The sequence below is a fragment of the Salvelinus namaycush genome, chromosome 5 (assembly GCF_016432855.1).
Source record: "Salvelinus namaycush isolate Seneca chromosome 5, SaNama_1.0, whole genome shotgun sequence".
NCBI lineage: Eukaryota > Metazoa > Chordata > Actinopteri > Salmoniformes > Salmonidae > Salvelinus > Salvelinus namaycush.
In genome coordinates, this window is record NC_052311.1 from 57536950 (window position 1) to 57561538 (window position 24589).

The window sequence follows — 24589 nt, forward strand, 5'->3', positions numbered from 1 at the left end:
TGCTACCCAATAATCACACATCTGTAGAGTCGTTCAGACAGATCTATAAAACAGCTGTTGTATTGATCCTGCTGGGCCAGTATCAGTCAGTGTCCTTTAGTACCTGATAAAACATTGCAACCCTAAGTTGAGGTTTTATTTCAGTTTTAATAGCTGCTTCTCTGTTAGTTTAAGGATCAGTAATTTAACTGAAGGCAACTACATTTTTTTACCCTGGTTTCAAGTATACACATATGCAGCACGTACACACTAAGGCACGTGCGTGCACACACACACACACACACACACACACACACACACACACACACACACACACACACACACACACACACACACACACACACACACACACACACACACACACACACACAGTGGCTGCTGATTGAGATGTGTGTGTGTTGACAGGCAGAGAGGTGAGGTGGTGACCTGGCCAGGCAGTAATAATGGCCTGCTCATCAGACAGCTTTATCTCTCTCTGGACAACTAAATGGAGGTCAGAGAGAGAGCACAGAGGAAAAAGCCCATTATAGCTAGCATCTGTCTGTGGGTGTGTGTGTGTGTGTGTGTGTGTGTGTGTGTGTGTGTGTGTGTGTGTGTGTGTGTGTGTGTGTGTGTGTGTGTGTGTGTGTGGGGGGGGGGGTGGTTGAGGGAGAGAAAGTGTTTCTCTGTGTGTACAGTACATGGGCCAAATTGCACATTGGCTCCCACTCAGATTTAAATACCAACTGTGTTTCCTGAACACCTGATTTAGTTAACAAAAGGCGCATCTCAATAGGTGGTCCAGGTAAGTCATGATAAGTGGGGGGGTTGGCCTTTCCTCTTTTGTTCTCTAGTGCCCCTCTACTGTTCAAGCAAGGGGGAGGCCGATGACATCACAGATTCCCATCAAACCAACTCCTTGAATGCCCTACTCCTTGGACTTTGCAGTTGTGCCTAAAAAAACACATTTGTGCTCAAAACATGTATATCTTTTTACCCTTTAGTGTGTGTACTTAGGATATCGCTTTTCAACAGTAAAAGTAAAAAAAAGGCTGAAGGATGTCTTTTACAAGTGGCTCTTCACAAACAAGGCTTTTCTTCACAAACTATTATTTACAGACAATGAATACACTGCTTATCTGAATGAGTTCTCCATTCATGTTCCTCCTTAACCACCTTACCTACTATACCCTCACAACAGAGTGGTGTGTGTCTAAGAAAGTATCCCTGTGGAGAATGTCTTTCAATAAACATTATCATGAATGCTAATGTAGTATAGGGCTATTACACTATCTGGCTGTTCACGAAAATGGTTCGCTCCTGGTGGTGGTGGTGTAATGGTGTGGGGAATGTTTTCCTGGCACACGTTAGGTCCCTTGATATCAATTAGGCAATGTTTCCATGCCCCAAATAATTCAGGCTGTTCTGGAGCTAAAGGGGGGCTCGACCCGGTACTAGATGGGTGTACCTAAGTGTATGTGTGTGTGAGTTTGCGAGAGAGAAAGATAGAGTTCCAAAAGTAAGCATCCAGGAGCAGCCAACACCACGGCTCCAACTAGACACACACACACACACACACACACACACCACTACCATGGCTCAAACTAGACACACACACCCACCACGGCTCAAACTAGACACACACACACACACACACACACACACACACACACACACACACCACGGCTCCAACTAGACACACACACACACCCACCACGGCTCAAACTAGACACACACACACACACACACACACACACACACACACACACACACCACTACCACGGCTCCAACTAGACACACACACACACACACACCCACCACGGCTCAAACTAGACACACACACCCCCACCACGGCTCAAACTAGACACACACACACACACACACACACACCCACCCACCACGGCTCCAACTAGACACACACACCCCCACCACGGCTCCAACTAGACACACACACACACACCACGGCTCAAACTAGACACACACACACACCACGGCTCAAACTAGACACACACACACACACACACACACACCACGGCTCAAACTAGACACACACACACACACACACACACACACACACACCCACCCACCACGGCTCCAACTAGACACACACACCCCCACCACGGCTCCAACTAGACACACACACACACACCACGGCTCAAACTAGACACACACACACACACACACACACACACACACACACACACCACTACCACGGCTCCAACTAGACACACACACACACACACACACCCACCACGGCTCAAACTAGACACACACACCCCCACCACGGCTCAAACTAGACACACACACACACACACACACACACCCACCCACCACGGCTCCAACTAGACACACACACCCCCACCACGGCTCCAACTAGACACACACACACACACCACGGCTCAAACTAGACACACACACACACCACGGCTCAAACTAGACACACACACACACACACACACACACCACGGCTCAAACTAGACACACACACACACACACACACACACACACCCACCCACCACGGCTCCAACTAGACACACACACCCCCACCACGGCTCCAACTAGACACACACACACACACACCACGGCTCAAACTAGACACACACACACACCACGGCTCCAACTAGACACACACACACACACACCACTACCCCAACTAGACACACACACCACTACCACGGCTCCAACTAGACACACACACACACACCACGGCTCAAACTAGACACACACACACACACACACCCACCACGGCTCCAACTAGAAACACACACACACACCCACCACGGCTCAAACTAGACACACACACACACCACTACCCCAACTAGACACACACACACACACCACGGCTCAAACTAGACACACACACACACACACACACCACTACCACGGCTCAAACTAGACACACACACACACACCACGGCTCAAACTAGACACACACACACACACACACACACACCACTACCACGGCTCCAACTAGACACACACACACACACACCACTACCACGGCTCCAACTAGACACACACACCACTACCACGGCTCAAACTAGACACACACACACCCCCACCACGGCTCAAACTAGACACACACACACACACACACACACACACACCACGGCTCCAACTAGACACACACACACACACACACACACACACACACACACACACACACACACCACTACCACGGCTCAAACTAGACACACACACACACACACACCACTACCACGGCTCCAACTAGACACACACACCACTACCACGGCTCCAACTAGACACACACACCACTACCACGGCTCCAACTAGACACACACACCACTACCACGGCTCCAACTAGACACACACACCACTACCACGGCTCCAACTAGACACACACACACACACACACACACCACGGCTCCAACTAGACACACACACACACACACACCACGGCTCCAACTAGACACACACACACACCACTACCACGGCTCCAACTAGACACACACACACACCACTACCACGGCTCCAACTAGACACACACACACACCACTACCACGGCTCCAACTAGACACACACACACACCACTACCACGGCTCCAACTAGACACACACACACACCACTACCACGGCTCCAACTAGACACACACACACACCACTACCACGGCTCCAACTAGACACACACACACACCACTACCACGGCTCCAACTAGACACACACACACACCACTACCACGGCTCCAACTAGACACACACACACACCACTACCACGGCTCCAACTAGACACACACACACACCACTACCACGGCTCCAACTAGACACACACACACACCACTACCACGGCTCCAACTAGACACACACACCACTACCACGGCTCCAACTAGACACACACACCACTACCATGGCTCCAACTAGACACACACCACTACCACGGCTCCAACTAGACACACACACCACTACCACGGCTCCAACTAGACACACACACACACTACTACCACGGCTCCAACTAGACACACACTACTACCACGGCTCCAACTAGACACACACCACTACCACGGCTCCAACTAGACACACACCACTACCACGGCTCCAACTAGACACACACCACTACCACGGCTCCAACTAGACACACACCACTACCACGGCTCCAACTAGACACACACCACTACCACGGCTCCAACTAGACACACACCACTACCACGGCTCCAACTAGACACACACCACTACCACGGCTCCAACTAGACACACACCACTACCACGGCTCCAACTAGACACACACACACACCACTACCACGGCTCCAACTAGACACACACCACTACCACGGCTCCAACTAGACACCGTTAAGCACAGCCATTGATGTGAATGAACCAGACGGTGTCAATATGACACCGGTTGAATATCATGTTAGGGCTCGGTAAAACTGACATCAAACTCTACACACAATACAACTAGCTAAAAGTGAACTGCCTGTGCAAGTAATATAAAAGCAACATCAACAATTAGGATGCAATGTCCCTCTACAAATATACAGCACATAGCCCTGACTCCATTGGACTGTCCTGTAACTCTCTACTCTATACTAATGCACAAGGCAGTACTACCATCACTCCATTCTCTGTAATACTGCCAGCTCCTCTGTTATTCAGATCTACATAACCGGCCAACAGTAATACCCACGAGCACAACTCAGCATGCAATGAAGTGTTCATTTACTTAGCTAGATTGTGACAGACAGGATAGTTAATTGTTGATTTAATTTGGCCAGCCCTTGATAGTCATAATGTTTGGCCACTTACTTTGACAGGCTTTTAACACTGGATGAGCTGAAAGAGTGGGTGGAAGAGCTGCCAGCGGAGGAGCTGACGGACTGAGCGGGCGGGCGGAGGAGCTGACGGTCTGAGCGGGCGGAGGAGCTGACGGTCTGAGCGGGCGGAGGAGCTGACGGGCTGAGCGGGCGGAGGAGCTGACGGGCTGAGCGGGCGGAGGAGCTGACGGTCTGAGCGGGCGGAGGAGCTGACGGTCTGAGCGGGCGGAGGAGCTGACGGGCTGAGCGGGCGGAGGAGCTGACGGGCTGAGCGGGCGGAGGAGCTGACGGTCTGAGCGGGCGGAGGAGCTGACGGACTGAGCGGGCGGAGGAGCTGACGGTCTGAGCGGGCGGAGGAGCTGACGGGCTGAGCGGGCGGAGGAGCTGACAGACTGAGCGGGCGGAGGAGCTGACAGACTGAGCGGGCGGAGGAGCTGACAGACTGAGCGGGCGGAGGAGCTGACAGACTGAGCGGGCGGAGGAGCTGACAGACTGAGCGGGCGGAGGAGCTGACAGACTGAGCGGGCGGAGGAGCTGACAGACTGAGCGGGCGGAGGAGCTGACAGACTGAGCGGGCGGAGGAGCTGACAGACTGAGCGGGCGGAGGAGCTGACAGACTGAGCGGGCGGAGGAGCTGACAGACTGAGCGGGCGGAGGATCTGACAGACTGAGCGGGCGGAGGAGCTGACAGACTGAGGGCGGAGGAGCTGACAGACTGAGAGGGCGGAGGAGCTGACAGACTGAGAGGGCGGAGGAGCTGACAGACTGAGAGGGCGGAGGAGCTGACGGACTGAGCGGGCGGGCGGAGGAGCTGACGGACTGAGCGGGCGGGCGGGCGGGCGGAGGAGCTGACGGACTGAGCGGGTGGAGGAGCTGACAGGCTGAGCGGGCGGGCGGGGAGCTGACGGGCTGAGCGGGCGGGCGGGGAGCTGACGGGCTGAGCGGGCGGAGCTGCTGACGGGCTGAGCGGGCGGAGGAGCTGACGGGCTGAGGGGGCGGGCGGGCGGAGGAGCTGACGGACTGAGCGGGCGGAGGAGCTGACGGACTGAGCGGGCGGAGGAGCTGACGGACTGAGCGGGCGGAGGAGCTGACGGACTGAGCGGGCGGAGGAGCTGACAGACTGAGCGGGCGGAGGAGCTGACAGACTGAGAGGGCGGAGGAGCTGACAGACTGAGAGGGCGGAGGAGCTGACAGACTGAGAGGGCGGAGGAGCTGACAGACTGAGAGGGCGGAGGAGCTGACAGACTGAGAGGGCGGAGGAGCTGACAGACTGAGAGGGCGGAGGAGCTGACAGACTGAGTGGGCGGAGGAGCTGACAGACTGAGCGGGCGGAGGAGCTGACAGACTGAGCGGGCGGAGGAGCTGACAGACTGAGCGGGCGGAGGAGCTGACAGACTGAGCGGGCGGAGGAGCTGACAGACTGAGCGGGCGGAGGAGCTGACAGACTGAGCGGGCGGAGGAGCTGACAGACTGAGCGGGCGGAGGAGCTGACAGACTGAGCGGGCGGAGGAGCTGACAGACTGAGCGGGCGGAGGAGCTGACAGACTGAGCGGGCGGAGGAGCTGACAGACTGAGCGGGCGGAGGAGCTGACAGACTGAGCGGGCGGAGGAGCTGACAGACTGAGCGGGCGGAGGAGCTGACAGACTGAGCGGGCGGAGGAGCTGACAGACTGAGCGGGCGGAGGAGCTGACAGACTGAGCGGGCGGAGGAGCTGACAGACTGAGCGGGCGGAGGAGCTGACAGACTGAGCGGGCGGAGGAGCTGACAGACTGAGAGGGCGGAGGAGCTGACAGCGGGCGGAGGAGCTGACAGACTGAGCGGGCGGAGGAGCTGACACTAACTCACACTCTACTCCACCTCTCTTTTTTTCCTATCGTTCTTGCTCTCTCCCTTTGTGTGTCTGATCAAAACATTTCTGCTGGGTACAGTACATCCAGTACAGTATAAACAGAATGTAGGTCTATGTATGGGGTGGAGGGGTGTGTGTGCACGTGGCATGTGTGTGCACGTGGCATGTGTTTACAGTGTGTTATGTGCTTACATACATGTGTGTGTAATGTGTGCTTCCTTGTGTGTGTGTGTGTGTGTAATGTGTGCTTCCTTGTGTGTGTGTGTGTGTAATGTGTGCTTCCTTGTGTGTGTGTGTGTGTGTGTGTGTGTGTGTGTGTGTGTGTGTGTGTGTGTGTGTGTGTGTGTGTGTGTGTGTGTGTGTGTGTGTGTGTGTGTGTGTGTTTCCTTGTGCGTGTGCGTGCGCGTGTGTGTGTGAGAGAGAGAGAGAGAGAGGAGATGAAAGCCAGGCAGCCAGTGTGTGATAACAGTTCTTTGTTTTCTCAGAGGGACACGGTGGGAGGCACAGCAGAACCACAAACTCAACTCAGCCTTTTACAACCTGATGATGTACCAATTAAACAGGGCGAAGAGAGTGGGTTGGTATGCATGACCACGGTTACATGTCAGACCGGTCCCTCAGGCTACCAGACTGCAAATGAGCTTTTACACTAAAATGTGTATTTTCCTTTGCAGTACTTTTCTTGCACCCGTCTGTCTATTTATCTACAGCACTGTATTACACATCTAGTCATCTTGTGGTTGTCAGTGTTTGAGTGTGTTACCTGTATCCGACTGTGTGTTTTCTCTGAGTGTGTTTCTGTCTCATTGCAGTTTATCACTCTTTGGTCTGCGCTATCAGCTTGGGCGTACAGTAGTGACAGATCGTCACGGCAACTCAGACATGTTCATAAGATCATCGGCGGTGTAAAAATAGCCCCAAGCGAAAGCAAATATAGACATTAATGAGCGCGTTGCGGTCCTGTGTATCGGCAGGCGGGCGGCGTGGAGTCCCAGGTGGCCTAGCGTCTCCGCCGCGTCTGAACGTCTACAGAGCAAAACGCTTCCCTCCGACAGACACCCTGTCAACGCAACAGGACATGAAACCCCATCAAAGATACAGTACAGTGCAGAAGATGAAAGATACACCACCACACACACCCCTAGAGTCCAGAGAGAGTGAGAGATAAAAACAAGATGAGGGGGAGAGGAAGAGAGAGGGGTGGATAAGAGAGAAGGAGAGAGACAGAGTCATCATCCTTTCATCCACATCAATGGGCATCCATCCATCGTAATGCCTCTTTCCTGTCTGCAGTCTACACTAGATCATCAGCACCTCTCAGCACCTCTCCACTAATATGAGGCTGGCCTTCAATACAAGTCAACATCTCAAACTAAAACAAGCAGTAAACCACCCAGTCTACAGCTATACTGACTCAAACTGGCTCTCAGCACCATACAATAGACCTACACCATACATACTGGTGTACACGCTATAGACACCACTTCACTGACTAGAACAGATGGCTCTAAAGCCACGATGGACTCATGGCCATGGCTCTAAAACGGCTCAATCTGGGTTCACTGGGTTCAAAAGTAATACACTATATAGGGAATAGGGTGCCATTTGGGACTCAACCCAAAAGAGGTGCGGAGAGCTGTCCTGCTGTACCCTAACCTGGCCACTAGGTGGCTCTTCATCCCCACAGCTGAGCCACTGTGCTGGGTCGCTGTGACAGAGAGGATCCATCTCACAGAGAGGACCCATCAAACTGGAGAGGACAAGCTAGTGGGCTCCTCAGTGTGGGAGGAGTTCTCACACAGGCATACTCACCATGCACTCGTACACTGACACCACACACACACACATGCGAGAGAACCCTTTTCAAAAGTAGTATGGACAGGCCAACAAATGGTCTGACCATTCAAATGTTCCACTTAATGAGAAACTTTGACTCTTTCACTCTGATAGACATGATTTGCATAGACATGATGAACTAGCTCAATAAATAACCATTATTCCAGCAGCACTCTTTATTCTAGTGGCTGCATTAAGATATCTAAGATAGATTGACAGCCTCTTCAACCCCCGAGTCAATTAATGAACATTATGAGAGAGAAAATATACTGGAATCACTTTTGACTTTTTAAAAAGGTAGGATAAATAATGGCAAATTATATAACTGACCTTAGAGGTGCTGTATGCTCCACTACATATGCATACGGGAGATTAAAAAACACCTATAAATATTAATGTGGGCCAATTTCCCAGCACAAATAAGTCATGCATTATCTCTGTGTGGGCTTAGTGGAATCAGCCTCGTGCTCCCTCCCCCACTAATACAAGACTGACAGGTGGACGGACGGAGAGACAGACACGAGGACAGCAGGACAATGGAGGAGAGAGCTCAACTACTACTCTGGAGGTCCTTCGCTAACACTTCATTTGATGTTCTGCTTATTAATGTCTTAATAAGGCATTTGTAAATACTTTACTAACAATTAGAAGACTATAGCGTTTGTTGACATAGCATAAGTACATCTATATGCAATCCCTTTATTACGCATAGCTTTAATCATATGCTGTATAAACCATGGAACAACCAGCTTTAATCATATACTGTATAAACCATGGAACAACCAGCTTTAATCATATACTGTATAAACCATGGAACAACCAGCTTTAATCATATACTGTATAAACCATGGAACAACCAGCTTTAATCATATGCTGTATAAACCATGGAACAACCAGCTTTAATCATATACTGTATAAACCATGGAACAACCAGCTTTAATCATATGCTGTATAAACCATGGAACAACCAGCTTTAATCATATACTGTATAAACCATGGAACAACCAGCTTTAATCATATGCTGTATAAACCATGGAACAACCAGCTTTAATCATATGCTGTATAAACCATGGAACAACCAGCTTTAATCATATGCTGTATAAATCATGGAACAACCAGCTTTAATCATATACTGTATAAACCATGGAACAACCAGCTTTAATCATATGCTGTATAAACCATGGAACAACCAGCTTTAATCATATGCTGTATAAACCATGGAACAACCAGCTTTAATCATATGCTGTATAAACCATGGAACAACCAGCTTTAATCATATACTGTATAAACCATGGAACAACCAGCTTTAATCATATGCTGTATAAATCATGGAACAACCAGCTTTAATCATATACTGTATAAACCATGGAACAACCAGCTTTAATCATATGCTGTATAAACCATGGAACAACCAGCTTTAATCATATACTGTATAAACCATGGAACAACCAGCTTTAATCATATACTGTATAAACCATGGAACAACCAGCTTTAATCATATGCTGTATAAACCATGGAACAACCAGCTTTAATCATATACTGTATAAACCATGGAACAACCAGCTTTAATCATATACTGTATAAATCATGGAACAACCAGCTTTAATCATATACTGTATAAACCATGGAACAACCAGCTTTAATCATATGCTGTATAAACCATGGAACAACCAGCTTTAATCATATGCTGTATAAATCATGGAACAACCAGCTTTAATCATATGCTGTATAAACCATGGAACAACCAGCTTTAATCATATACTGTATAAACCATGGAACAACCAGCTTTAATCATATGCTGTATAAACCATGGAACAACCAGCTTTAATCATATACTGTATAAACCATGGAACAACCAGCTTTAATCATATACTGTATAAACCATGGAACAACCAGCTTTAATCATATGCTGTATAAACCATGGAACAACCAGCTTTAATCATATACTGTATAAACCATGGAACAACCAGCTTTAATCATATGCTGTATAAACCATGGAACAACCAGCTTTAATCATATACTGTATAAACCATGGAACAACCAGCTTTAATCATATGCTGTATAAACCATGGAACAACCAGCTTTAATCATATACTGTATAAACCATGGAACAACCAGCTTTAATCATATGCTGTATAAACCATGGAACAACCAGCTTTAATCATATACTGTATAAACCATGGACCAACCAGCTTTAATCATATGCTGTATAAATCATGGAACAACCAGCTTTAATCATATACTGTATAAACCATGGAACAACCAACTTTAATCATATACTGTATAAACCATGGAACAACCAGCTTTAATCATATACTGTATTAACCATGGAACAACCAGCTTTAATCATATACTGTATAAACCATGGAACAACCAGCTTTAATCATATGCTGTATAAATCATGGAACAACCAGCTTTAATCATATACTGTATAAACCATGGAACAACCAGCTTTAATCATATACTGTATAAACCATGGAACAACCAGCTTTAATCATATGCTGTATAAACCATGGAACAACCAGCTTTAAATCATATACTGTATTAACCATGGAACAACCAGCTTTAATCATATGCTGTATAAACCATGGAACAACCAGCTTTAATCATATACTGTATTAACCATGGAACAACCAGCTTTAAATCATATACTGTATTAACCATGGAACAACCAGCTTTAATCATATACTGTATTAACCATGGAACAACCAGCTTTAATCATATACTGTATTAACCATGGAACAACCAGCTTTAATCATATACTGTATTAACCATGGAACAACCAGCTTTAATCATATGCTGTATTAACCATGGAACAACCAGCTTTAATCATATGCTGTATAAACCATGGAACAACCAGCTTTAATCATATACTGTATAAACCATGGAACAACCAGCTTTAATCATATGCTGTATAAACCATGGAACAACCAGCTTTAATCATATGCTGTATAAACCATGGAACAACCAGCTTTAATCATATACTGTATAAACCATGGAACAACCAGCTTTAATCATATGCTGTATAAACCATGGAACAACCAGCTTTAATCATATACTGTATAAACCATGGAACAACCAGCTTTAATCATATACTGTATAAACCATGGAACAACCAGCTTTAATCATATGCTGTATAAACCATGGAACAACCAGCTTTAATCATATGCTGTATAAACCATGGAACAACCAGCTTTAATCATATGCTGTATAAACCATGGAACAACCAGCTTTAATCATATACTGTATAAACCATGGAACAACCAGCTTTAATCATATGCTGTATAAACCATGGAACAACCAGCTTTAAATCATATACTGTATAAACCATGGAACAACCAGCTTTAATCATATACTGTATAAACCATGGAACAACCAGCTTTAATCATATGCTGTATAAACCATGGAACAACCAGCTTTAATCATATGCTGTATAAACCATGGAACAACCAGCTTTAATCATATGCTGTATAAACCATGGAACAACCAGCTTTAATAATATGCTGTATAAACCATGGAACAACCAGCTTTAATCATATGCTGTATAAACCATGGAACAACCAGCTTTAATCATGGGTTTACTCCATTTAACGGTTAACATCAGAAATGAAACGAACGTAACAATAATTGTATCTTACTGTATCACTGATTAAAGTGTTGCAGCCCCATCTGTACTGAGGGTCTAATTCACAGCTCAACAGGAGCACGCAGTCCTCTTTACAGTTGATTAGCTTTCTGATGGCTATTTTAGTCTCCTTACAAGTACTATAAACAACAGATCATTATGTGTATTATTGTGCTACACACAATTAAAATATGTATATTCCCAGGCATACACACACACTATCTTCAACTAATTCATATCCATTCTGTCAAACCAGGCCACGAGGCACCATTTTCAACCCACTACATAATCTCTCATGTGTATTTGTGGTTTTACAAAGCGTGAAAAGTGATATGATTTGTATATTTATACATTTCCCCATATAAATAGGAGGGAAGATTAGAGGCACATCAATCATGGGCCGGCCCCGAGGAATAAAGGAAAGGTTAGTAGATTTATCACTCTGCCTCATGTTGCTGTACTGCTCTCTCTCTCTGCTGGGGGAGATTTAAATACGGAGAGACATACAGTCTGACTAACCGTCGTCCAGTGAGGACTGCTGCAGATACACCCCTGTGTACTCTCCGTGCACACACACCATTAATTAAGAGTGTGTGCGCACAACACATGCACGCACACAAAAAAAGACACGCACAGTGAGAATGCGGTCCATGCCGTAGCCCCAGTGGTACAGTAGTTGTGTGAGGTGGAGAGGAGCAGAGTGACTGGAGCAGCAGGCCAACCCTGACACTGGTGTGTGTGTGTGTGTGTGTGTGTGTGTGTGTGTGTGTGTGTGTGTGTGTGTGTGGCTGTCTATTGATCCGTGTCCTGTGTGATTGATTCTATTCATCCTGAGCCCATGGCTACAGTCAATCATGACCAGCAGGTTCTGACCAGCAGGTTCTGATCATACGCTCCTCTACCTAGACAAGAAATAGTGAGTCTGGTTGGGTCCAACTGGACTAGAGCATGGGCCAAGCTACACACACAGAGATCCTATTAAATTACTATAGCATGCTAATTTCACATTTTATGGCTACACACCACTGACTGTCTGTCTACATCTGTAGGTGTGTAGGTCTGTCTGCCTGCCGGTCTGTCTGTCTGCTTGCCTCGGTCTTCATCTTCAACCAGAACTCTACTCCATGGTCTACAGGTTAAATATCAGTACTGTCCTCCTCAAGCACATTCAACACCTGTGCTGTTCTCATTCACAGCATAAGTAGAAGGCAGTCAAACACCCAGTAGATAAAACACTTAGACAACACACGCCGAGTGACAGAGCTCCACTTCCCTGGCCTGTTAATTGGCCTGTATCTGAGTGCTGTAAAGTTTGTTCATGGTATCTACGGGGGCAGAGTGGGCCTCTCTAACTCTCACACACATCCTTCCTCTTTGTTTACAGCTCTCCCCCCAGGAACCCACTCTAAAGAGGTGCCTGACCTCAATTTCTCTCACTTTCCTCTCCTTTAAATCTCATAAATGAATGCTCATAAATAACGGTGTTTGTCTGTAGCCTGAGCCAAAGAGGAGAGCCAGCCCAGGAGACACAGCCACTTTACAGTACACACAGTAACTGTAGTACACACTCCAGTAGACTGGAGTCTACAGTTACAGTAACTTTAGTACACACAAGAGGTCGACCGATTAAACGGAATGGCCGATTAATTAGGGCTGATTTTATGTTTTCATAACAATCGGTAATCGCCATTTTTGGATGCCGATTATGGCCGATTACATTGCACTCCACGAGGAGACTGCGTGGCAGACTGACCACCTGTTACGCGAGTGCAGCAAGGAGCCAAGGTAAGTTGCTAGCTAGCATTAAACTTATCTTATAAACAACAATCTTAACATAATCACTAGTTAACTACACATGGTTGATGATATTACTAGTTTATCTAGCTTGTCCTGCGTTGCAAATAATCAATGCGGTGCGTATATTGTGTATTTTAAAAAAATATATATATATTGTGTATATTTTTAAAAACCTGCGTATTTAGTTAAAAGAAATTCATGTTAGCAGGCAATATTAACTAGGCAAATTGTGTCACTTCTTTTGCGTTCTGTGCAAGCAAAGTCCGGGTATATACAGCAGTTTGCGCCGCCTGGCTCCTTGCGAACTGTGTGAAGACCATTTCTTCCTAACAAAGACCGTAATTAATTTGCCAGAATTGTACATAATTATGACATAACATTGAAGGTTGTGCAATGTAACAGCAATATTTAGACTTATGGATTCCACCCGTTCGATAAAATACGGAACGGTTCCGTATTTCACTGAAAGAATAAACATTTTGATTTCGAAATGATAGTTTCTGGATTTGACAATATTAATGACCTTAGGCTCGTATTTCTGTGTGTTTATTATATTATAATTAAGTCTATGATTTGATATTTGATAGAGCAGTCTGACTGAGCGGTGGTAGGCAGCAACAGGCTCGTAAGCATTCATTCAAACAGCACTTTCCTGCGTTTGCCAGCAGCTCTTCACAATGCTTGAGCACAGCGCTGTTCATGACTTCAAGCCTATCAACTCCCGAGATTAGGCTGGCAATACTATAGTGCCTATAAGAACAACCAATAGTCAAAGGTATATGAACTACAAATGGTATAGAGAGAAATAGTCCTATAATTCCTATAATAACTACAACCTAAATCTTCTTACCTGGGAATATTGAAGACTCATGTTAAAAGGAACCACCAGCTTTCATATGTTCTCATGTTCTGAGCAAGGAACTTAAACGTTAGCTTTTTTACATGGCACATATTGCACTTTTACTTTCTTCTCCAACACTTGGTTTTTGCATTATGTAAACCAAATTGAACATGTTTCTTTATTTATTTGAGACTAAATATATTTGTATTATTGTAATTGTCATTATTACAAATATATATATATATATATATATATATATATATATATATATATATATATATATATAAAAATTGGCCGATTAATCGGTATCGACCGGTTTTTGGTCCTCCAATAATCGGTGATAAAAAATCATAATCAGTCGACCTCTAATACACTCTCCAGTAGACTGGAGTCTACAGTTACAGTAACTTTAGTACCCTCTCCAGTAGACTGGAGTCTACAGTTACAGTAACTGTGGTACACACTCCAGTAGACTGGAGTCTCCAGAAACAGTAACTTTAGTCCACTCAAACACTATCACGATAGATAGGGGTAGGAGTAACAGTCTACAGCTTTGGTGCACTGTCTAGAAGAATAGTGATTAGTGTGTGTGTCCAGGTATAGTAATGTAGATTCACCTTTATCTAACGTGAACTCATGTAAGCTTCTTAACCTTGGCACACTGTACCTGTGCTCCATATAACGACTCAGATGGTCCTGACAATCCCTGTAGCCAACAATATCTCACGTCTACTCCTAACCAGTAGTTACTCCTAACCAGTAGTTACTCCTAACCCAGGTCTACTCCTAACCCAGTAGTTACTCCTAACCCAGTAGTTACTCCTAACCCAGTAGTTACTCCTAACCAGTAGTTACTCCTAACCAGTAGTTACTCCTAACCAGTAGTTACTCCAAACCAGTAGTTACTCCAAACCAGTAGTTACTCCTAACCAGTAGTTACTCCTAACCTAGTTCCACTCCTAACCAGTAGTTAGTCCTAACCAGTAGTTAGTCCTAACCAGTAGTTAGTCCTAACCAGTAGTTAGTCCTAACCAGTAGTTCGTCCTAACCAGTAGTACGTCCTAACCAGTGGTTCGTCCTAACCCAGGTCTACTCCTAACCCAGGTCTACTCCTAACCCAGGTCTACTCCTAACCCAGGTCTACTCCTAACCCAGGTCTACTCCTAACCCAGGTCTACTCCTAACCAGTCGTTACTCTTAACCAGTCGTTACTCTTAACCAGTCGTTACTCTTAACCAGTCTTTACTCTTAACCAGTAGTTACTCTTAACCAGTAGTTACTCTTAACCAGTAGTTACTCCTAACCAGTAGTTACTCCTGACCCATGTCTACTCCTAACCAGTAGTTACAGTAGTTACTCTTAACCAGTAGTTACTCTTAACCAGTAGTTACTCTTAACCAGTAGTTACTCCTAACCCACGTCTACTCCTAACCAGTAGTTACCGGATGTGTACCAAACTCACTAAAAGTGGCAGTAATAAAGCCTCTCTTGAAAAAGCCAAACCTCGACCCAGAAAATATAAAAGACTAAAATCGGCCTATATCGAATCTTCCATTCCTCTCAAAAAAAATTGAAAAAGCTGTTGCACAGCAACTCACTGCCTTCCTGAAGACAAACAATGTATACAAAATGCTTCAGTCTGGTTTTAGACCCCATCATAGCACTGAGACTGCACTTGTGAAGGTGGTAAATTACCTTTTAATGGCGTCAGACTGAGGCTCTGCATCTGTCCTCGTGCTCCTAGACCTTAGTGCTGCCTTTGATACCATCGATCACCACATTCTTTTGGAGAGATTGGAAACCCGAATTGGTCTACACGGACAAGTTCTGGCTTAGGACCACAACAAGGTTCCGTTTTAGGACCACTACTGAACCCTGACCTGTTCACCGGACGTGCTACCTGTCCCAGACCTGTTGTTTTCAACTCTCTAGAGACAGCAGGAGCAGTAGAGATACTCTTAATGATCGGCTATGAAAAGCCAACTGACATTTACTCCTGAGGTGCTGACTTGCTGCACCCTCGACAACTACTGTGATTATTATTATTTGACCATGCTGGTCATTTATGAACATTTGGCCATGTTCTGTTATAATCTCCACCCGGCACAGCCAGAAGAGGACTGGCCACCCCTCATAGCCTGGTTCCTCTCTAGGTTTCTTCCTAGGTTTTGGCCTTTCTAGGGAGTTTTTCCTAGCCACCGTGCTTCTACACCTGCATTGCTTGCCATTTAAGGTTTTAGGCTGGGTTTCTGTACAGCACTTTGAGATATCAGCTGATTTAAGAAGGGCTATATAAATACATTTGATTTACTCCTAACCCAGGTCTACTCCTAACCCAGGTCTACTCCTAACCCAGGTCTACTCCTAACCAGTAGTTACTCCTCACCTGAAACAGAAATAAACCAACGTATGTTCCTTACTGATTTCTCACACTGGCCGTAGTCCGGTCCATGGTCTGGCTGGAAGAAGGAAGACTCTCCACGGTTCTTAGCCATCTCGATCAGCCCCATGGCTGTCCTCACCGTGGCATTACGAGCATGGACAAACACCATCACCTGGGTCACACAGAGAACAGAGACACGGGTCAGTCTGGGTCAAAGGGAAAAACACAGAGGACGGAGAGAAGTCAGTCTTGAGCATAGACAAACACCATCACCTGGAAGACGCAGAGAATACAGACACAGGTCAGTCTGGGGTCAAAGGTCAAAACACACAGAAATAGAGGTAGAGGTCAGCCCATACTGTTCGCTACAACATTCCTCTTTCATCTAATAGCACTACTGTACAGTGCTGTTCCTTGCCACACTAAAGATCCATTGAGACTGTAGATACTTCTCTCCTGCTGTACTGTATGAGAACAGAAGAAGGTCACGGTGCCATTTTAATCTTTTGTTAAAAGGACAGAGAAGGGCTGTCATTTTCCTATTACACTCAGCCTGCCCTTGTAAAACAGTCAATACCACAGACAAAACAATCAATAATAGAAATACAAGACAGTTATGAGATGGAGGCAAAGGACTCTCTCTCCCTCCCTCCTTCCTTTCTTCCCTCCCTCCCTCCCTACCTACTTCCCCTTGTCTTTTAAGGACACTATAAAGGGACTAGAGAGAGGAGTGAGGGAGGGAGAGAGAATATGAGAGACAGTGGGAGAGGAGATGAGAGATAGCATGTTAATATCCATGTGTGTGTGTGTGTGTGTGTGTGTGATTACAGGCCTGAAGGGTGTGTTTCCTTCCTCTGTCTTTGTACCAGTCACAGAAGGAGCCTCATAACAGATCATGTGCCACCATTGATTCCTGTTCTGGTGCAGAGCTCAGAAGTGTCATCCCTCCTCTGTCACTGTATCGTAATGTAATGTATCATAATGTAATGTATCATATTGTAAAGTATCATAACGTAATGTATCCTAATGTAATGTATCCTAATGTAATGTATCATAATGTAGTGTATCCTAATGTAATGTATCCTAATGTAATGTGTATCCTAATGTAATGTGTATCCTAATGTAATGTGTATCCTAATGTAATGTGTATCCTAATGTAATGTGTATCCTAATGTAATGTATCCTAATGTAATGTATCCTAATGTAATGTATCATAATGTAATGTATCATAATGTAATGTAGTGTATCCTAATGTAATGTTTCATAATGTCATGTATCATAATGTCATGTATTATAATGTAATGTATCATAATGTAATGTATCATAATGTAATGTATCCTAATGTAGTGTATCATAATGTAATGTATCATAACATAATGTAATGTATCATAACGTAATGTATCATAACATAATGTATCATAATGTAATGTAATGTTTCATAATGTAATGTATCCGAATGTAATGTATCATAATGTAATGTATCCTAATGTAATGTAATGTATCATAATGTAATGTATCCTAATGTAATGTATCATAATGTAGTGTCTCCTAATGTAATGTATCCTAATGTAATGTATCCTAATGTAATGTATCCTAATGTAATGTATCATAATGTAATGTATCATAATGTAATGTATCCTAATGTATCATGTAATGTATCACTGTATCATACTGTATCCTAATGTAATGTATCCTAATGTAATGTATCCTAATGTAATGTATCCTAATGTAATGTATCCTAATGTATCATAATGTAATGTATCACACTGTATCATAATGTAATGTATCATACTGTATCATAATGTAATGTAATGTATCCTAATGTAATGTATCCTAATGTAATGTATCCTAATGTAATGTATCCTAATGTAATGTAATGTATCCTAATGTAATGTATCCTAATGTAATGTATCCTAATGTAATGTAATGTAATGTAATGTATCCTAATGTAATGTATCATAATGTAATGTATCATAATGTAATGTATCCTAATGTATCATAATGTAATGTATCATAATGTAATGTATCCGAATGTAATGTATCCTAATGTAATGTATCCTAATGTAATGTATCATAATGTAATGTATCATAATGTAATGTATCATAATGTAATGTATCCTAATGTAATGTATCCTAATGTAATGTAATATATCATAATGTAATGTATCCTAATGTATCATAATGTAATGTATCATAATGTAATGTATCCGAATGTAATGTATCATAATGTAATGTATCCTAATGTAATGTTATGTATCGTAATGTAGTGTATCCTAATGTAATGTATCATAATGTAATGTAAAGTATCATAATGTAAAGTATCATAATGTAATGTATCATAATGTAATGTATCATAATGTAATGTAGTGTATCCTAATGTAGTGTATCCTAATGTAATGTAATGTTTCATAATGTCACGTATCATAATGTCATGTATTATAATGTAATGTATCCGAATGTAATGTATCCTAATGTAATGTATCCTAATGTAATGTATCCTAATGTAATGTAATGTATCATAATGTAATGTATCCGAATGTAATGTATCATAATGTAATGTAATGTATCATAATGTAGTGTCTCCTAATGTAATGTATCCTAATGTAATGAAATGTATCATAATGTAATGTATCCTAATGTAATGTAATGTATCAGAATGTAATGTATCCGAATGTAATGTATCATAATGTAATGTATCCTAATGTAATGTTATGTATCCTAATGTAGTGTATCCTAATGTAATGTATCATAATGTAATGTATCATAATGTAATGTATCATAATGTAATGTAATGTTTCATAATGTAATGTATCCGAATGTAATGTATCATAATGTAATGTATGCTAATGTAATGTAATGTATCATAATGTAGTGTCTCCTAATGTAATGTATCCTAATGTAATGTATCCTAATGTAATGTATCCTAATGTAATGTATCATAATGTAATGTATCATAATGTAATGTATCATAATGTAATGTATCCTAATGTATCATGTAATGTATCATACTGTATCCTAATGTAATGTATCCTAATGTAATGTATCCTAATGTAATGTATCCTAATGTAATAGAATGTATCATAATGTAATATATCCTAATGTAATGTATCATAATGTAATGTAATGTATCATAATGTAATGTAATGTATCCTAATGTAATGTATCCTAATGTAATGTATCCTAATGTATCATAATGTAATGTATCCTAATGTAATGTATCCTAATGTATCATAATGTAATGTATCATACATTACATTACATTATGATACATTACATTATGATACAGTATCATAATGTAATGTATCATACTGTATCATAATGTAATGTAATGTATCCTAATGTAATGTATCCTAATGTAATGTATCCTAATGTAATGTAATGTATCATAATGTAATGTATCCTAATGTAATGTAATGTATCATAATGTAATGTAATGTATCCTAATGTAATGTATCATAATGTAATGTATCCTAATGTAATGTATCCTAATGTATCCTAATGTAATGTATCCTAATGTAATGTATCCTAATGTAATGTATTATAATGTAATGTATCCTAATGTATCATAATGTAATGTATCCGAATGTAATAATGTATCATAATGTAATGTATCCTAATGTAATGTAATGTATCCTAATGTAATGTATCCTAATGTAATGTATCCTAATGTATCATGTAATGTATCATACTGTATCATAATGTAATGTAATGTATCCTAATGTAATGTATCGTAATGTAATGTATCCTAATGTAATGTATCCTAATGTAATGTATCCTAATGTAATGGAATGTATCATAATGTAATGTATCCTAATGTAATGTATCCTAATGTAATGTATCCTAATGTATCATAAATCCTAATGTAATGTATCCTAATGTAATGTATCCTAATGTAATGTATCATAATGTAATGTAATGTATCCTAATGTAATGTATCATAATGTAATGTATCCTAATCTATCATGTAATGTATCATAATGTAATGTAATATATCATAATGTAATGTATCCTAATGTATCATAATGTAATGTATCATAATGTAATGTATCCAAATGTAATGTATCCTAATGTATCCTAATGTAATGTATCCTAATGTAATGTATCCTAATGTAATGTATCCTAATGTAATGTATCCTAATGTATCATAATGTAATGTATCATACATTACATTACATTATGATACATTACATTATGATACAGTATCATAATGTAATGTATCATACTGTATCATAATGTAATGTAATGTATCCTAATGTAATGTATCCTAATGTAATGTATCCTAATGTAATGTAATGTATCATAATGTAATGTATCCTAATGTAATGTATCCTAATGTAATGTAATGTATCATAATGTAATGTAATGTATCCTAATGTAATGTATCATAATGTAATGTATCCTAATGTAATGTATCCTAATGTATCCTAATGTAATGTATCCTAATGTAATGTATCCTAATGTAATGTATCCTAATGTATCATGTAATGTATCATACTGTATCATAATGTAATGTAATGTATCCTAATGTAATGTATCGTAATGTAATGTATCCTAATGTAATGTATCCTAATGTAATGTATCCTAATGTAATGTATCCTAATGTAATGTATCATAATGTAATGTAATGTATCCTAATGTAATGTATTATAATGTAATGTATCCTAATGTAATGTATCCTAATGTAATGTATCCTAATGTATCATAATGTAATGTATCCGAATGTAATAATGTATCATAATGTAATGTAATGTATCCTAATGTAATGTATCCTAATGTAATGTATCCTAATGTATCATGTAATGTATCATACTGTATCATAATGTAATGGAATGTATCATAATGTAATGTATCCTAATGTAATGTATCCTAATGTAATGTATCCTAATGTAATGTATCCTAATGTATCATAAATCCTAATGTAATGTATCCTAATGTAATGTATCCTAATGTAATGTATCATAATGTAATGTAATGTATCCTAATGTAATGTATCATAATGTAATGTATCCTAATCTATCATGTAATGTATCATAATGTAATGTAATATATCATAATGTAATGTATCCTAATGTATCATAATGTAATGTATCATAATGTAATGTATCCAAATGTAATGTATCATAATGTAATGTATCCTAATGTAATGTTATGTATCCTAATGTAGTGTATCCTAATGTAATGTATCATAATATAATGTAATGTATCATAATGTAAAGTATCATAATGTAATGTATCATAATGTAATGTATCCTAATGTAATGTATCCTAATGTATCATAGTGTATCCTAATGTAATGTATCCTAATGCAATGTATCCTAATGCAATGTATCCTAATGTAATGTATCCTAATGTAATGTAGTGTATCATAATGTAATGTATCCTAATGCAATGTATCCTAATGTAATGTATTATAATGTAACGTATCATAATGTAATGTATCATAATGTTATGTAATGTATCCTAATGTAATGTATCATAATGTAATGTATCATAATGTAATGTAATGTATCCTCATGTAATGTATCGTAATGTAATGTATCGTAATGTAATGTATCGTAATGTATCCTAATGTAATGTATCCTAATGTAATGTGTATCCTAATGTAATGTATCCTAATGTAATGTGTCATAATGTAATGCATCCTAATGTATCATGTAATGTATCATAATGTATCATAATGTAATGTATCATAATGTAATGTAATGTATCCTAATGTAATGTATAATGTCATGTATCATAATGTAATGTATCATAATGTCATGTATCGTAATGTAATGTATCGTAATGTAATGTATCGTAATGTAATGTATCCTAATGTAATGTATCCTAATGTAATGTATCCTAATGTAATGTAATGTATCCTAATGTAATGTATTATGTCATGTAATGTATCATAATGTAATGTATCATAATGTAATGTATCATAACGTAATGTATCATAACGTAATGTTTCATAATGTAATGTATCCTAATGTAATGTATCCTAATGTAATGTATCCTAATGTAATGTATCCTAATGTAATGTATCATAATAAAATGTATCCTAATGTAATGTAATGTATCATAATGTTATGTAATGTATCCTAATGTAATGTATTATGTCATGTAATGTATCATAATGTAACGTATCATAATGTAATGTATCCTAATGTAGTGTATCATAATGTAATGTATCATAATGTAATGTATCATAATGTAATGTATCATAACATAATGTAATGTATCATAATGTAATGTATCATAATGTAATGTATCATAACATAATGTAATGTATCATAATGTAATGTATCATAACGTAATGTTTCATAATGTAATGTAATGTTTCATAATGTAATGTATCCGAATGTAATGTATCATAATGTAATGTATCCTAATGTAATGTAATGTATCATAATGTAGTGTCTCCTAATGTAATGTATCATAATGTAATGTATCATAATGTAATGTAATGTTTCATAATGTAATGTAATGTATCCGAATGTAATATATCATAATGTAATGTATCCTAATGTAATGTATCATAATGTAGTGTCTCCTAATGTAATGTATCATAATGTAATGTATCATAATTTAATGTTTCATAATGTAATGTATCATACTGTAATGTAATGTTTCATAATGTAATGTAATGTATCCGAATGTAATGTATCATAATGTAATGTATCATAATGTAGTGTCTCCTAATGTAATGTATCATAATGTAATGTATCATAATGTAATGTATCCTAATGTAGTGTATCATAATGTAATGTAAAGTATCATAATGTAAAGTATCATAACGTAATGTATCATAATGTAATGTATCATAATGTAATGTATCCTAATGTAGTGTATCATAATGTAATGTAAAGTATCCTAATGTAATGTATCATAATGTAATGTACCATAAGGTAATGTATCATAAGGTAATGTATCCTAATCTATCATGTAATGTATCATAATGTAATGTAATGTATGCTAATGTAATGTAATGTATCATAATGTAATGTCATGTATCCTAATGTCATGTCATGTATCCTAATGTCATGTATCCTAATGTCATGTATCCTAATGTAATGTATCATAATGTAATGTATCATAATGTAATGTATCCTAATGTAATGTAATGTATCATAATGTCATGTATCATAATGTAATTTCTCCTAATGTAATTTCTCCTAATGTAATGTATCCTAATGTAATGTATCATAATGTAATGTATCATAATAAAATGTATCCTAATGTAATGTAATGTATCATAATGTTATGTAATGTATCCTAATGTAATGTATTATGTCATGTAATGTATCATAATGTAGTGTATCATAATGTAATGTATCATAATGTAATGTATCATAATGTAATGTATCATAACATAATGTAATGTATCATAATGTAATGTATCATAATGTAATGTTTCATAATGTAATGTAATGTTTCATAATGTAATGTATCCGAATGTAATGTATCATAATGTAATGTATCATAATGTAGTGTCTCCTAATGTAATGTATCATAATGTAATGTATCAT

General features: G+C 40.4%; 1 protein-coding gene across 1 annotated transcript in view; it reads right to left on the minus strand.

Moving 5' to 3' along the window:
* The window catches only part of LOC120048528 (activating signal cointegrator 1 complex subunit 3), a 148363-nt gene that overhangs the window by 52906 nt on the left and 70868 nt on the right, over positions 1 to 24589 (minus strand). The window contains exon 15 of the mRNA XM_038994591.1: positions 17116 to 17250. Coding sequence (XP_038850519.1) covers positions 17116 to 17250 — 135 coding nt within the window. The remainder of the gene's footprint in view (positions 1 to 17115; positions 17251 to 24589) is intronic.